The 15,405-nt window shown below is 37.0% G+C and overlaps 1 protein-coding gene across 1 annotated transcript in view; it reads right to left on the bottom strand.

The window, feature by feature from the left end:
• Positions 1-15,405, bottom strand: part of GRM1 (glutamate metabotropic receptor 1) — a 380,989-nt gene that overhangs the window by 334,309 nt on the left and 31,275 nt on the right. Inside the window, exons 3-4 of the mRNA XM_031679979.2 lie at positions 11,647-11,783; positions 9,139-10,155 (exon numbers count right to left, since the gene is read on the bottom strand). Of these exons, the coding sequence (XP_031535839.1) occupies positions 9,139-9,838 (700 nt within the window). The 5' untranslated portion in view covers positions 9,839-10,155; positions 11,647-11,783. The remainder of the gene's footprint in view (positions 1-9,138; positions 10,156-11,646; positions 11,784-15,405) is intronic.

Genomic DNA, 15,405 nt, shown 5'->3' with positions numbered 1-15,405 from the left:
TTAAAACACTAAGAGACCTTTGAAGACAATTATAATGACAATGATGAAATAAAATAATAGTTATTATTCTTTTAATTTATGTGTTCCCAGCACCAAGACCAATGTCTGACACATAGTAGATGCCTGTGTTCATCAATGAATAAATGGTCATGTCTTCATTAGAAAGAAAAATAAGTTACTTGGCAAGCAAAAAACTGCTCCCCAAAATCTTGTGCTTCAATTGCCAATTAAGACTTTTATATGAATCATTTAGATAACTGCCTTGAATCTTCAATTTATTAGCCATGAAGTGACTAAAATAGATGACTCCAAAATTGATAAATGAGAATTTCTGATCACCAAGTTTTTGTTTGAGCCAATACTCTCCATGAAAACATTAATGCTATATTTAGTACCACAGTGCCTTGAGTTTAAGAAAACAAAACTTCCCATGAGATTGAAGAAAATTAAAATTATACAGTTTCATGTACATTAAGGTTTAAAATATTGTAGACATTTATAGAAGACAGTTAAGCATTAAAAATAAGTAGAAATTGCACACATAAATTACGTAAATATTTTTACATAAATTTAGAATCTAATGATAGCTCTTCAATGGGGAAAATAGCCACATCATTTAGCCAAGATTTTATGTCTCAGCCTGACTCTGGTTTTCAACCACAGCTTCTCTGATAACTCATAATCTTCTCATACTGAGATGCTGCTTCTAATCTATCAGAACAGCATGCACTAACCTGTGTTTTCAGTGGTTATAGGTGCTTACTAAACTATTCTGTCCTCAGCTATGGTTTCCCAGCCCTCTGTGGTCTTACTACAGAGCATGATGAAAATATGGCTTCTGATAAATCTCTTTATGATGACACTGCTCCAGCCACTATCCAGAAAGTTATTGAAAATCCATAAAACAGTCCTTGCATATTAACTCCATAGGTCACTAGAAGAAAAATTTTAGTGCTTGAAGAGGACTGGTAAGTGCCAAGCCATATGATAGAAACATAAAGTAGAAGTTTCCATCACCATCTACCCTACACAGTAAGTTACTTATAAAATTTGTTTCAAAGCAAATGAAGTCACAGGGTGACTGATAGTACGGCAGAAGAATCAAGAAGAATTCAAGCTTTCTATTTCTATTTCTATTCAAGCTTTTTTTTTATCTTTGTACTTCACCTTTATCTTTTGTACATAGTAGCTATTAACTAAATACTGATTAAATAACTTGGAAAATAGTATAATAAGTTTAGTCAATATAGAAAAAAATAGCAAAGACGGAAACTCAAAAGTATGGCATTCTGGGGCCATTTTTTACTTTATATTTTTCAACAGGCTTCAAGATTACTATTGTATTCCAGTACATGTAATAGTTGATATTCATGATGATTAGTTTGTGTATTAAGAAAAGTTCATATTAAATTCAGCACTCTCTTTAAAAGATGTCAGGGAATTATATAATATAGTTTTCAAAGATCACCTTGTAACATGCTTAAAAAGCAAAAGGTTGGAGTTCAAAGAAATCACTCTTTATTACCCAGGTTAGTGAACTAGAGAATCAGGATTCTGGATAAACAAGGTTTACTTGGATCTGAACACCTTTTAAAATTGTGAACAGGGTAACTTATGACTGTCCCTGGCTTTTCTTTTGTCTACACATCCACTCTTGCTAGTAATATATGTGCTCTTAGCCAAAGTTCACATCAAATTGAACATACTAAATCTAAGTTCATGTTTTTTAACTTTAAGTATTGTGGTTTTGAAATCTACTTATTACAGGTCCGTTACTCACACCAAAATTTTCCTGAACTTTCAGGATTGCAAAACTAAAGGTAACTTTGACTCCTCTTTGTCTACATTATTTTAACAGCATAGAATTCTACAATAACTAACTTTTTATGACTAATTTTCTCCCTACCCATCCAATGAATCTCCCCTACACATTTCAGTAAGAATCTACTTTTTTAAAAATTATTTTTGCATCACATAAAACTCTGCTTTGACATATCTTTCTTGAAACCAAAACTCTTCAGCTTATGCTTCAAGATTCTCCATTACTTAAAAATAGTCCCTTTTAAAATCACATCCAAAAAAATAAAATATTATAGATGAACCTGGACAAGGAGATGAAAGGCCTATATGCAGAGAACTACAAAACATTCATTAAGGAAATTATAGATGATTTAAAGAAATGGAAAGATATCCCATGCTCTTGGATTGGAAGAATTAATATTGTTTAAGTGGCCATACTACCCAATGCAATCTACAGATTTAATAGAATCCCCATCAATTATTGAGGACATTTTTCACAGAACTAGAACAAATAATCCTAAAACTTATATGGAATCACAAAAGACCCAGAATTGCCAAAGCAACACTGAAGAAAAAGGACAACGCTGGAGGCATTACCCTCCCAGACTTTAGACAATCCTGCAGAGCTACAGTAATGAAAACAATGTGATACTGGCACAAAAACAGGCATATGGATCACTGGAACAGAACAGAGAGCCCAGAAATAAACCCACACAACTACAGTCAATTAATCTTCAACAAAGGAGGCAACAACATACAATGGAGAGGACAGCTTCTTCAGCAAGTGTTGTTGGGAAAGTTGGACAGCCACATGTAAATCAATGAAGTTACAACACTTCCTCACACCATACACAAAAATAAACTCAAAATGGCTTAAAGACTTAAACATAAGTCAAAACACTACAAACCTAGAAGAAAACACAGGCAAAACATTTTCTGACATAAATCTTAGCAGTATTCTCCTAGGGCAGTCTACCAAGGCAATAGAAGTAAAAGCAAAAATAAACAAATGGGACCTAATTAAACTTGTAAGATTTTGCACAGCAAAGGAAACTATAAACAGAACAAAAAAACCCTACAGAATAGGAGAAAATATTTGCAAACAATATGACTGACAAAGGTTTAATTTCCAGAATATACAAGCAGCTCATGCAACTAAATAACAACAATAACAACAAAAAAAAAACCCAATCAAAAAATGAGAAGAAGACTTAAACAAACATTTTTCCAGTCAAGACATACAAATGGCCAATAGGCACATGAAAAAAAATGATCAATATCGCTAGCTATCAGAAAAATGCAAATCAAAACTACAATGAGGTATCACCTCACACCAGTCAGAATGGCCATCATTAAAAAGTCCACAAATGATAAATGCTAGAGAGAGTGTGGAGAAAAAGGAACTCTCCTACACTATTGGTGGGAATATAGTTTAGTGCAGCTATTATGGAAAACAGTATGGAGTTTCCTTAAAAAACTAAAACAAGACTTACCATAGGATCCAGCATTCCACTCCTAAGCATATATCCAGAGGAAACTCTAATTCAAAAAGATACAGGCACCCCGATTTTCATAGCAGCACTATTTACTATAGCCAAAACATTAAATGCCCATCGACAGATGAATGGCTAAAGAAGATATATATATATACACACATACACATACATATATATATACATACACACACACACAATGAAATACTACTCAGCCATAAAAAGAATAAAATAATCCAATTTGCAGCAACATGGATGGGCTTGGAGACTGTCATACTAAGAGAACTAAGCCAGAAAAAGAAAAAAATATATCATAGGATATCATTTATATGTGGAATCTAAAAAAATGACACAAAAAACTTACTTACAAAACAGAAACAGATTCACAGACATAGGACATTAACTATGATTACCAGGGGGAGGTGGGGGGAGGTGAAGGGATAAATTGGGAGTTTGGGATTAGCAGATTCTAACTACTATATACAAAACAGATAATTAGCAAGTTCCTACTGTATAGCACAGGAAACTATAGTCAATATCTTTTAGTAGCCTATAAAGAAAAAGAATATAAAAGGAATATATATATATATGTGTGTGTGTATATATATATATATGTATATATATATATAACTGAATCATTATGCTGTACACCAGAAATTAACACAACATTGTAAACCAGAATTGTACTTCAAAAAAAAATTCTCAATTACTTGTCCTTCATATTGATAGAGTCATGAAATCACAGAATGTAAGAACCCACATTTGAGTTACCATCTTTATTATTAGTTCCTGGCCCACACTCTTCACTCCAGCCAAGCAAATCAGCTTATTTTATCCCCAATGGGGACATTCTTACTACTGCTTCTATCTTTTACAAACACCATATTAAAAAAGCTAATCAAAATTCCCTGTCTCCAGCTTTTTTCTAGCTAATTACCTTCACTAACACTTTCTTTCACTGTTCTCTAGACACACATAAACTCATGTTTCTAAATGTCTATACTATCATAATTTATTTTTACTTATTTTGCATGTTTTCAAACTGTCATCCCTTTTAGAACATAAAGAATTTCGTAACGGACACCAAGTCTTCAAATTTCTTATATACAGTTTTTGGTATAGTAAATTTTTCATTAGAGTTGTATACATGCTTTGATGACTTTTAAACTATTTATTCATTTCTTTATAAAGTGGAACAGTATGGAGTGAAAAACTTACTGTCAAGGTAATTCCTAACAGGCTGAGTGACCACCAGGGTAGTAGTTTCCTGGTGATGGGCTGTGGAAATTTACACTTGACCCTCTCTTACTCAATTTTAACATACATAATTAACTCTTGAGGACAAAGTTGGGATGCTAAGATGAATTAAATAATCAAAATCCCAGACCTTATTGATAAAGCAGACTTTTAAGCTAATAGTTTTACATTTAAAAGGAAAAAATAAAACAAAGTCTTATTCCTTGAATAATAATAATAACAACATTAAAAACTGCTCAATACTAGAAGGAAGGAGATGTGACCTAGTAGCAGTGCATATTTTTAGAAAGACTTTTGGATAATAACTTATCTAAGATCTACTTGAGTTATCTATGATAACGAGGAAATTAAAACTAGAATACATGGGTGAAAAAATTGGTGAGATATCACATTGATAACAAGTATCACATGGAAGAGAAATTTTAATTGTTTGGATGACTCCCAGTAGTCAATGGAAATTTCAGAAAGTCAGGTCATTATATAGAAAACTGACTAATAAGTAAAATTCTGCCTCTGAATTTAAGTTCTATATTTTCCCACTATCATTAGAAATCCTAAGCATAGTTAGGGAATTTAGGGCATATGGGAACCACTTCTTGTCAAAGATGTAATAGCAGTATTTTAAGTATCTTTAATTGGTTGGCCTAAACAACCTTTCAAGACATTCTCATTCCTTATTTTGTGATAAAATAGACATTTATTAAGGTAACTTACTGTGAAATAGATTAGAATCAAGATAAGAAAGGTATAAGGAAAATGCTGGTGCATATAGGGAATATGATATTTAGTAGAAATAAAATTCTTACATGTAATTGCATTAGCTAAAGTAATATGAACTAGCATTCTTATGATTTAGTGGGATTTAACTCTGATGCCATTAGACTTTTTCACTGTTATATATCAAATAGAACAAAACTTCTAAAAATAAAAAGATCAGATTTTGAAAAGAAGCCAAAGAAGGCCAAATTCATATAACATGTAGCAAATGTCAAAAAACACCTGCACCACAAATGAAAACATAACTGTAAACAAAAGGGTATAGCAGCATTACTAACCCCTCAGCATAGCAATACTCATCTGATGTTATAAGACAAAATACTAAGAAAGAAAGTCTTAAAACAATGGAAAATGTATTCAATCCCAAAAAGTAACTTTTTAAAGCTATAAGCTCAAAGAATATTCTTTATTGGAGTTGTCCAATGCTTTGACCTTAATCAACTAGAATTATTTTTAAGCATTGTTTCTATAATTTTTTGAAATGATAAATTTGGTTTTTGATGGGGAATCTGCATTTTATCAGAGGATGGAATACAATGTCCTTGGCCGAGATATTCTTCACAGAAGTAGGCTATTTTTGTATTCTATGATTAGCATATTTAAAGACACATTCTAGGTGAGCAGCTTGCTCCAAAGTGCACTCAATTTTTTTATTTGTGGGCAAGGCTGATTTGCTTCAGTACCCATCCTTTGACAGATCCTATTTCAATACTCCTCTCTGAAAATTTTCTGGAGAACCTATTGCAGGTAACTTCATATGCACTGATCCTCTTTTCATGTTAGGTAAACTGACAGTTGTCATGGTAAGAGGACAGGTATGGTACAAATGATGTGGTAGAAGGCTAAAAAATATGTAAAAGAATATAAAATAATAACTGAATCCTAGTGGTTAAAACAAAAACAGAAAACAAGGGGGGAGGATATAGCTCAGTGGTAGAATGCATGCTTAGCATGTATGAAGTCCTGGGTTCAATCCCCAGTACATCCATTAACAAACAAACAAACAAACAAATAAATAAATAAAACCTAATTACCTCCCCCCACAAAAAAAATAAAAAGAAGAGAACATCTCCAAGCTTAACTTCAATATAAAATGAAATAATAAAGGCATATAAAACTTTTAAAAGAATAGGAGCATCCATCTCCATCTCCATCTCCATGCTCCATCTATGGATTTAAAGTCAATAAATATTAACCATAGGAAGAAGGTACACTAGTCTAGTCACTTAGTACTTTTGATGTTAACTATACTAGGCTAACTTCTAATCAAAGAAATTGTGATGATAAATTAGAGAATGGCTAAACTGAAAAGGAGAGGTGAAGGTCACTGGAGGTCCCAGAATTTCTAAACTCCAAATTGCTAATATCCAGACAAACTGGTTTCCTTCCTGAATAGTGCCCAGGTGGCAGAGCCAACACTGATATGTAGTTGTAGCTGCTTTTTGACAGTAGGTGACCCCATCAGTGTGAAGGCAGGAAAATTACTAAATGATGCAAGAAAGTGCCTGCAGGCCGGTACACTGTGGGTCCCTGAGAAGAAGGAGGGCAGAGCCTCAGGAAAAATGAATTTTCAGTTGGAGCTTATACAAAAGATTCTGTAATATTTCTTTGTGGATAATAGAAAATAAAAGCGATTTAGTTTCCACAGATATTATACCTAATAAGAGAGGAAGCAAATTCTCTTTGAGAAGAAATAAGATATATATATGTATGGCAAGGTGAATGGCATCATTTCTTGGTAATAAAATAGACACCAGAGTTAGCTCTGATGCTGTTCTATGAACACAATCTAGTCTGCAATCAACTACTGTAATGATATGGAGACATTATCTCTGCCATACAACACCAGACAGAAGGCAAAAAGGGAACAAAGTAATCCAAACTAACACAAGGGTAAAATTTTGATATCAGCCCTTCCTCAAAAAAATTGGCAAACACAAGTCCAATTAATTTTCCCAAACACAACTCTAGTTGTCAGAAAGCAACCCACTATTAGAAATTATTTTTAGCCAAATGATGCAACTGGAAAATACACTCTTCACCCCCAAAATATAATGATATTATAAAATATGGAAAATAAAAGTACCTTGTAAAAATGATGAAGTATTACTTCTTCTTGAAGGGGGAATCTACTTTTCTAATATTTACAATCAGTCACCTACCTCATTTGAGGGAGAATTATTAAATAATTAAATAAATCACATTCAATATAGATTTTGCGATTCCTTTTTAGAGAGCTCTCTCTGATGTTGATAATTAACACATTTTTAACCTGTGCTTTCAAGATGGTCCATCTAAGCACTGGAGGAAACTATATTAAACAACAAAATATAGGAAATTAACATTAAACATAAAAATGTAAGGAGTTAACATCTGAACTCAAATTTGTGTCTTCAAAAAGTAATATGATATTTTGTTGAAAAAGACGTTTGCAGTTCACTATGCAAAATCAAGATTCAGAAATAGGAGTCAGTTATTAGAAGTCACAATATTGCAACAAGAAGGATTTTTCCCCCTGAAATTATAATGTATAATCCTACATAACTTTCATTTTTTGTCCTAAAAATTCTAGTCCCCTTAAAGTTAAAACATCTGTTTTCATTAATAAGAATCATATCACCAGTTCAGTAACAATGCTTCTTAATTTCTATAATCAGACTTCACACCAGTAACTGAATAGTCTGTAACTATTAAAAGAACATGAAGTCATACCTGTGACTTTTTTTAATAATTTGATATTAAGAAATACAAATGTAGCAGTACCCATGTGCCAGTATATGCACATAAATTGTTCTGGACATTAATTTATAACCTGGGTCTCAGTTTCTTTACAAACCCAATGAGGGAGTTAAAAGTAGATAACTCAAAAGTCACATTTTATCCAACAATCAGTATAGGGTAAGATGAGAAGTGTAAAGGAAATCTTTATATAAGAAATTATTTGAGAATTCATGTCTGTAAGATTCTGTATAAATCAAAGTTTTTAACCTAAGGTAGAATCTATTTCACTTTTAAAAGCCATTTTAAACCTGATATCTACTGGTTTTTATAATTGGTCTAACTTAAAATTCTAATGAGCAAAGTCATTGTGTGTTAGAAAAATAAAATAGAAACCAAAATTCAAATCCAAGAGGTCATCAGTGCTATTGCTCATAAAACAAGATAATTCTTGTAGGGAGTGAGAGAATGGTAATTTTAACATATGAAGTAGGAAAAATAATAATTATTTCAATTATTTACTTTTTCTTTGTATCTAAGATACCCTGAAATTTAAAATCTAAGTTTCTGATATACTAAGGGAGACAAATGCATTAATTCAACATTCAAAAGTAAGCTTTGCATGTGTAAAAATGGGCACACTATGACAAAGAGGCACCTGTTCAAGACAAGATTGATTAAGCTTTCAAGTCCAATTTAGGAGACAGCGATTTTTTTTCTAATGACTCATATTGGATTAGTCTATTAGGCTTGGAAAATAATAACTAGTCACATAAGGGTAGTATAAAACCTTGGGCAAATAAACATAAACTCAGAATATGAGGACAAATAATTATGTAAGTCCAAAAACTACAATTGGGCACCGTTCATGGGAGTTTGGTATCTTTTTGGTTCTTACTACTATCCCAGGAAACACCATGGGAGACAGTTTTCCTACGCTATAATTATAGGAGAATGAGGGGCGTGTGCTGAGAAGGGTAAAGCCCATTCCCACAATGTTAGAAATAAACAGGGACAACACTATGATCCCAAACACACATCATGCAATGCCATGGCTTTCTCAGTACTTTTCTTTCCCAAATGCAATGCCTACCTTCAGTGTGGACTGCAGAGACATAGGTCCAATTGTAACGTTTGACTATGTCAAGCATCGCCCTTGCCTGCAAAGTGTCAGAAGGGACAACCCTTAGGAAGTATTTGTACAAAGTTTTGTCACTGAGGTCGATGCTTGTGGCGGAATATGCAATCTGGGGGATATCAAAGAGCTGGAGCAGGTTCTGCACTTGAATGGCTACAGAGCTGGAGCCCGGACCGATCACGCCCGCAATGGGCTTCTTATTCCTGCCTGGGGGGAGGGTCTGGCCATCAGGCAAGCACCGGTTGAGCCCATCCTTCTCATCTCGAATGGAAATCAGAGAGTCCCTGATGAACTCAATGCTCTGCTCCAGAGCCACCGAGGAGTGCCAGCAGGAATCTCGGATCTCACTGCCCAGGGTGATGTTGGGCAGGAGGACTGGGTCCGCATTGATCTTATCCAATGTGTGGAACATGGCCTCCACCCTCTGGATGCCATACTGCTCCCTGATCTCCCCACACTTCCTCTCGGGCACCTTCTCTGCTGGAGGCTGGTGGTGGACTGAGAAGAGGGCCCCAATGATGACATCTCCGTCCATTCTGGCTACCGAGCGCTGAGACGAGGCTTCCGCCAGCAACGTTTTCCTGCTCGGGCCTCTGGGAAGAAGGGACATCTCCAAAAAGATAGCTGGGAAGAAAACCAAGAGGAGCCAGACCATTGTGTTGAGGACACGGTCCACAGCCGGCCAGCCGCGTTCCCACGCTGGTCCAGCCAGCCGGCTCTGAGCGCTCACCGTGTGGACCTGACGCCTGCTTCTCCCTGCTCCGTCCCGCTAGCCAATACCGCTCGTCCGACTCCTTCGCCGCCTGCACCCCAGCCTCCTTCTCTTCCTCCTCCTCCTCCTCGTTCTCCACGACCACCTCCACGCCCTGGAGGCGTCTCTAGGGGAATTCAAGTCCCCCTTCTTCACTGCTGCATCAAAATAAACTGACCAAGGGTACAATGGGTGTCGTGGTGGCTGTGGTGAGCTGGACGCTGCGGACAAAAGAGGAAGAAAATCAAAGCTCCATTATCACAGGACCTGTGTCAAAACTCTGGGGCCAGTGTTGATTAATAATTGCCCAGTCCATTTCACTACGTGGGCTGGAAGGACAGCATAATATCTGCTGGAGGGACAGCTCCGGGATTCTGGCCAAGAAGGAAGGTGGTGCGTTCTGCCCCCAGTGCTCTCATCAGTCCCGGGAGGCGCAGAGCCGCGCCGACTCGCCCCCATCTGCAGTTTCAAGTTTCTTCCAGGTCCCCTTATGGACTTGAGAGGGACAAGGGAAGAGAGAAGAGGGGGAATTAAGTCTTTTGACCTAAGAGAACTTCCTGGATTTGAAAAAATCAACTTTTTTTCCCCCAGAAGAAATTTGAAAACTTTCATTATGAAGGTGGAAGCGCTACTTCAAACTAAACTCGAATAAGGAATGCACATTCTAGTTTAACTCTAAGGGGGTTGAAGAGACCCTAACATACTACCCAAGTAGTAAATATAAATTTGCCAGCTTAAGGAAATCCATATTAGTTACTAAGGCAACGCCTGGTAAAGTCTCCGCATGTCGGATTTTGGTACATCCCCCCACCCGCAAGAAGTCAGCTTACTGTAGACGTTCAAGGGAAGGGTGCAGATAAGGTAACTTGTTTCCCGCGACCGAGGATGGAGGCAAGAAATGGAGGGGGCCCTGCACTCGCCTAAATCAGGACCTTGGGCTTTGCATAGTTGCTAGAAAGGGAACAGAGGGGAGCTTCCGGGTTGCTCTTGCGGCGGCAGCTCAGCCCTGCCGCCTTCAGAACCCTGGACAGTGCATGGTCGGCTGCCGAGACATTCCCCGGCAATGCCGGGAGCTGATGCTTTGACCAACGAGTTGCAGTTCTTTAAACCCCAACCCCACCCCCGCCAACCCCAGACTTCGCTCTTTCAACCCGCCTCTCTGCGTTCTTTATGCACACACACACACAAACACACACACACACACACATACACACACACACGCGCGCGCGCGCGCGCACACACACACACACACACCTCCTCGCTTCCCCAACACCACGATATCCTCATTCTCTTCGCCTTACAGCTAGTGGTCCCGCAGGTATATTCAAACCCTACCGCTTCGGGGGTAGAGGCGCCAAATCTCAGCCGCCTGCGGGGATGAAGTTGGCACCCTCTCTCGTCCCTCTCCGGCTCCCTTTTTCAAGGTGAGAGTTGGACGAGAAAGGAGCTAAGGGAGGAGGCGGGGGTGGCGGGGTGGGGGGCAAGAACACAGGCGGTAAGGCAAGCAAAAGAAGAAAGACAACCTAGGCATCCATGGGTCCCTACGCTTCCCGGGAATGCAGGACTAAAAGAAACAAATAATCGAGGATGCCTCTGAGACGAGGAGGAAAACCCCATAGACCAGGACTGAATCTGCTACTGTGGGTGGGTTTCATTGCCGAAAGGTGTCTGCTCACCTGGGTCTGCTTGGAGAATTTGGACTTGAGGCTTACCTGAGTCCGGGTAGACAGCGCTATGGTCCCCCGGCCAGAGGACCGCGGCCACGCTCGGTTCGCAGACGCCTCAGCTCTAACCCAGACGGTGCAAGGATGCAATCTGGGCTGTACACTAGTGCCCTCTTTCTTCAGCACTATTTTACCGCACGGAAAAAAAGAGGGAGGGAGGAGGGAAGAAAAAAAAAAAAAACAGGTCACCCAAGGCTTGTCTATTATCTCCTGTATAAAAATCAGTCGTTTAATGGAGAGAGGAGGGGAAGAAAAGCTAAGGATAAACGGAGAGTATCAACTCCTTTACTATCAGAGGGTTCTTAAAGAAGCTGCCAGGTATATGGATAGTCAGATCTGGCAAAAGGAGTGGGGAACCTCTTAGGCTGCTTTACGTGGATATTCTTTGTACACATTTCAGGGATCCAAACACATTTTCTCTCCCTGGAAGTAAAACCCCTACTGAGGGAAATAGAGTAAATGTATGTGTAGACATCTAGAGAGACTTTATTGGTACATTGTAAGGGAAAGGGGGAAGAGGCTGCATGGGGTAAGGAGTAAGGGAAGGAAAGGTATGCACATCATGAATCAAGGTAAGCCAAATGAAGAGAGGCAAACCTTGGCTGCATTTTCCAGGTCAAGATGTAACTAAATTGAAGATGAGAGTCAGGTCACATGAAAACACTGGAGTGAAAAACACTTATCCAAATTCCTCTGAAGCTGCCATCACCCTCGCGACAGGTCTACAGTGTTGCTTCTTACTGTGTGAAAAGTGGAAGTTAAATCGTGTTCCTCTGGGAACACGTTGGCTGAGCAGAATGTCCCAGCTTCTTCAGAGGAGAAGATGAGTGACAGTATGCCTTTCCACTCTTGTTCAAAGCTTTCTATTTGTGTCATGTACAGAGAAGAGAGATCAGCTTATGTGGGTCCCTTTATAATCACTTTGCTCATGTCAGGCTGGGAGGGACAAATTACATGAAGCAGTATTAAATATTCTTTAGCATGTTCCATGAAACTTAGGACAGAAAATGATGCCTCCAGTCAAGAACAGAAGCTCTTTTTCATTCTGGTTCTGGTCTTTTTCCCAAGTGTCAGATTTTTCTGAATTTTTCTTAGGCAACCTAAAGAGTATAGGATTCTTTTTTTCTTTTTTCACAAATAATGCACAGAACCAGGTACATAACCTTTAGGCCTAAAAGATCTCAGTGCTGGAAGCAACTATATGTTTACTCAAGGAAAATAGGAGGTAAGCTTCTGTCTTCTCACACAGGGTAAAATGGTCCTCTGATAGTACCCTTAGGAAGATGTCCACACCAAGAATAAGCCACAGGTGGTCACAGTGTCCCACAGTATCTCATTTCCTCTATTAGCCATTTAAGCTCCATGTTAGATAATGCTATTCTAGTAAGATAAAGCCCTAAACATGATTTTCCTGGATTATTAATAGACAGACTGAATATGCAAAGATTTCAGTGCATGTATAAACCATTAAATACAATTTGCAGAATGAGACATACAACACATAAAATCAGTTAAAAATTCATACCCCTCAAATGATAAAGATAAGAGATGAGCAAGAATGATACTTAAAGGAAGACAAAGAAAGAAAGGAAGGGATAAGCCAGGCACATATTCCAAATTTTAGTGTACTCTACTGGGTATTTGGAAAAGTGAAGTTCACACAGTTATTGGAATATGGAAGTGAAGTATACACAAGAGGTAATAAACTCATTACTAAAGAGGTATTACTGACTGAAAATAGAAATGGGATCAAAGGAGGTCTTTGTAGAAAATTGATTTGTAGATAATTGGTATGTGATGTATTACTAAGGGAATGTGATGGATGTTCGAGGTAGATTTGTGCTGTGTGGGAGGGAATATCACATTTTCCCATATAACACCATGCTTTGTGGACAACTGGTTTAATCTAGTATGACATTTCTTACATTCTTAAGTTTAACTAATGGGTTCAGCAAGATAATTCAAGCCCCAATGAGAATTTTTAGTTTATTTAACCAATTTGGCTACCTCCATTGCTTAAATCAAGAGGGAAATTGCCATATCTTCATTGGACTTCAGTCTCTGAACCAAAACAATACAAATTGTAAAATAAAACCTCTTCCTTTCAGACACTAAAAACATTTTTATAAAACATGTTTTATATAAAAAGTAAACGAAATATTTTAAAATAACTAAAACAAGCCAAATTTACTACATATATTCAATTGTTTCACTGAGGGGTAAATTAAGCTATAATCATTTATTCAGAGTAGGAATCAAAAGCCTCAGTTTCCACAAGCAATTAGAACTTATCAGTGACTCTGAGGCCTAATGTGGATGCACTGGAAGACGTATATTTGGCCACATGCCGTTCTGCCACAACTGTCCAAACATTTATTTTTCAAGTATTAAAATACAATTGAGGAGAATAACACAAAACAGTTATTCTGGAAGCACAGTTAGGGCCACAATTACTGTTTGTTTATTCCTCCTGTATCTTCAGTGTCTAAAATAATGTCTGGTTCATGATAGGTGATAAAATATTTGTTGAATAAACAAATGGATACATTCTCCCTGAACACTAAAAATATCATCTCATTTTAATGAAGATCAAAACCAGGCAGTTTACTGACGTTTCTAATTTATTCTTCATATAATGTTAGGAGAATAATTATTTTGCAACTGTTTCTCAGATGCAAGTAACCAGCCTAATTAGTATTAAATCTTTAAGAGACATCCTTATACTACAAAATTTATTAAATGTGAAATATTACAGTTTGTTCCCAGTGTGAAGAAACTATTTTCATTACCGTACTGCATATGTTAACAAATATCAAATAAAACTTGGAAATTTTATAAAGCTAAAAAGAAGATAATATGTAAATGAAAACTGTTGTCTGATTCTGTGGCTATATGATCTGAAAATAACTATTTGAAAAGATTCTCAGAACCATCACATAGATGGAAAAATCGAGGTACCAAGAATCTGTTCCTTGACTGAGCTTAGTGAACAAATTAGGAGCATTATCTCATCACACTACCTTTATTCCACACTCGTAAGTTTATAAAAAACTGACCATATGAACTGAGTGAGCTAAGTGTCACTTATCTTCATTTTTTTCTTATGCTTTGAACTGATGCTCTCTTATCAGAAAATGCCTAAGAAATAAAAATAAATAAATTTGAATTCCTTTCCTTTGGGCCTCTTATCTGTTGAGGGTATAAGCATTACAGGTGATTGTTCTATTTGCTTAAAATAGCCATCTTTTATAACAGTTCTAATAACGGCAGTAACCTACTTGCACAGTCTCACAGTCAACTTTTAAAAATTAAGCAAGAACAGTATCTAAATTTTCAGATCCAATAAAAAACTTCATTAGAAAAGGCTTTATCTTACTACAGTTTTACTTACACAACAAATTAAATTATTATTCCTCTTTTAACAGCAATATATTTTAATCCTGTCTCACTGTAACAAAACAAACAAACAAACAAACAAAAACCACAGTTACTCTCCATCTAGCAGACCACCAAAATCTTGACCTACCTAAAACACAGCACTTATCCTTAAAGTTGCATGATTCAAAACTTAAAATATATGCCAGTTGCCAACAGAATAATGTCTAAATTTCTTAACTTGGCACCCAAAGTCCATTGACAGAGAAACAAAACATGGTAACTATTCATGTCCAACCCTTCCCTTCCCTAAGTTCTAGGAGAAAGAGACTCTAGCTTGAGTATACCTAAAGGGTTATCAGAAAAATGAAG

This window comes from Vicugna pacos, chromosome 8 (genome assembly GCF_048564905.1).
Source record: "Vicugna pacos chromosome 8, VicPac4, whole genome shotgun sequence".
Taxonomy (NCBI): Eukaryota; Metazoa; Chordata; class Mammalia; order Artiodactyla; family Camelidae; genus Vicugna; species Vicugna pacos.
The sequence above is the reverse complement of the archived record's forward strand: the minus strand, read 5'-3'. Positions and strand labels throughout refer to the sequence as shown.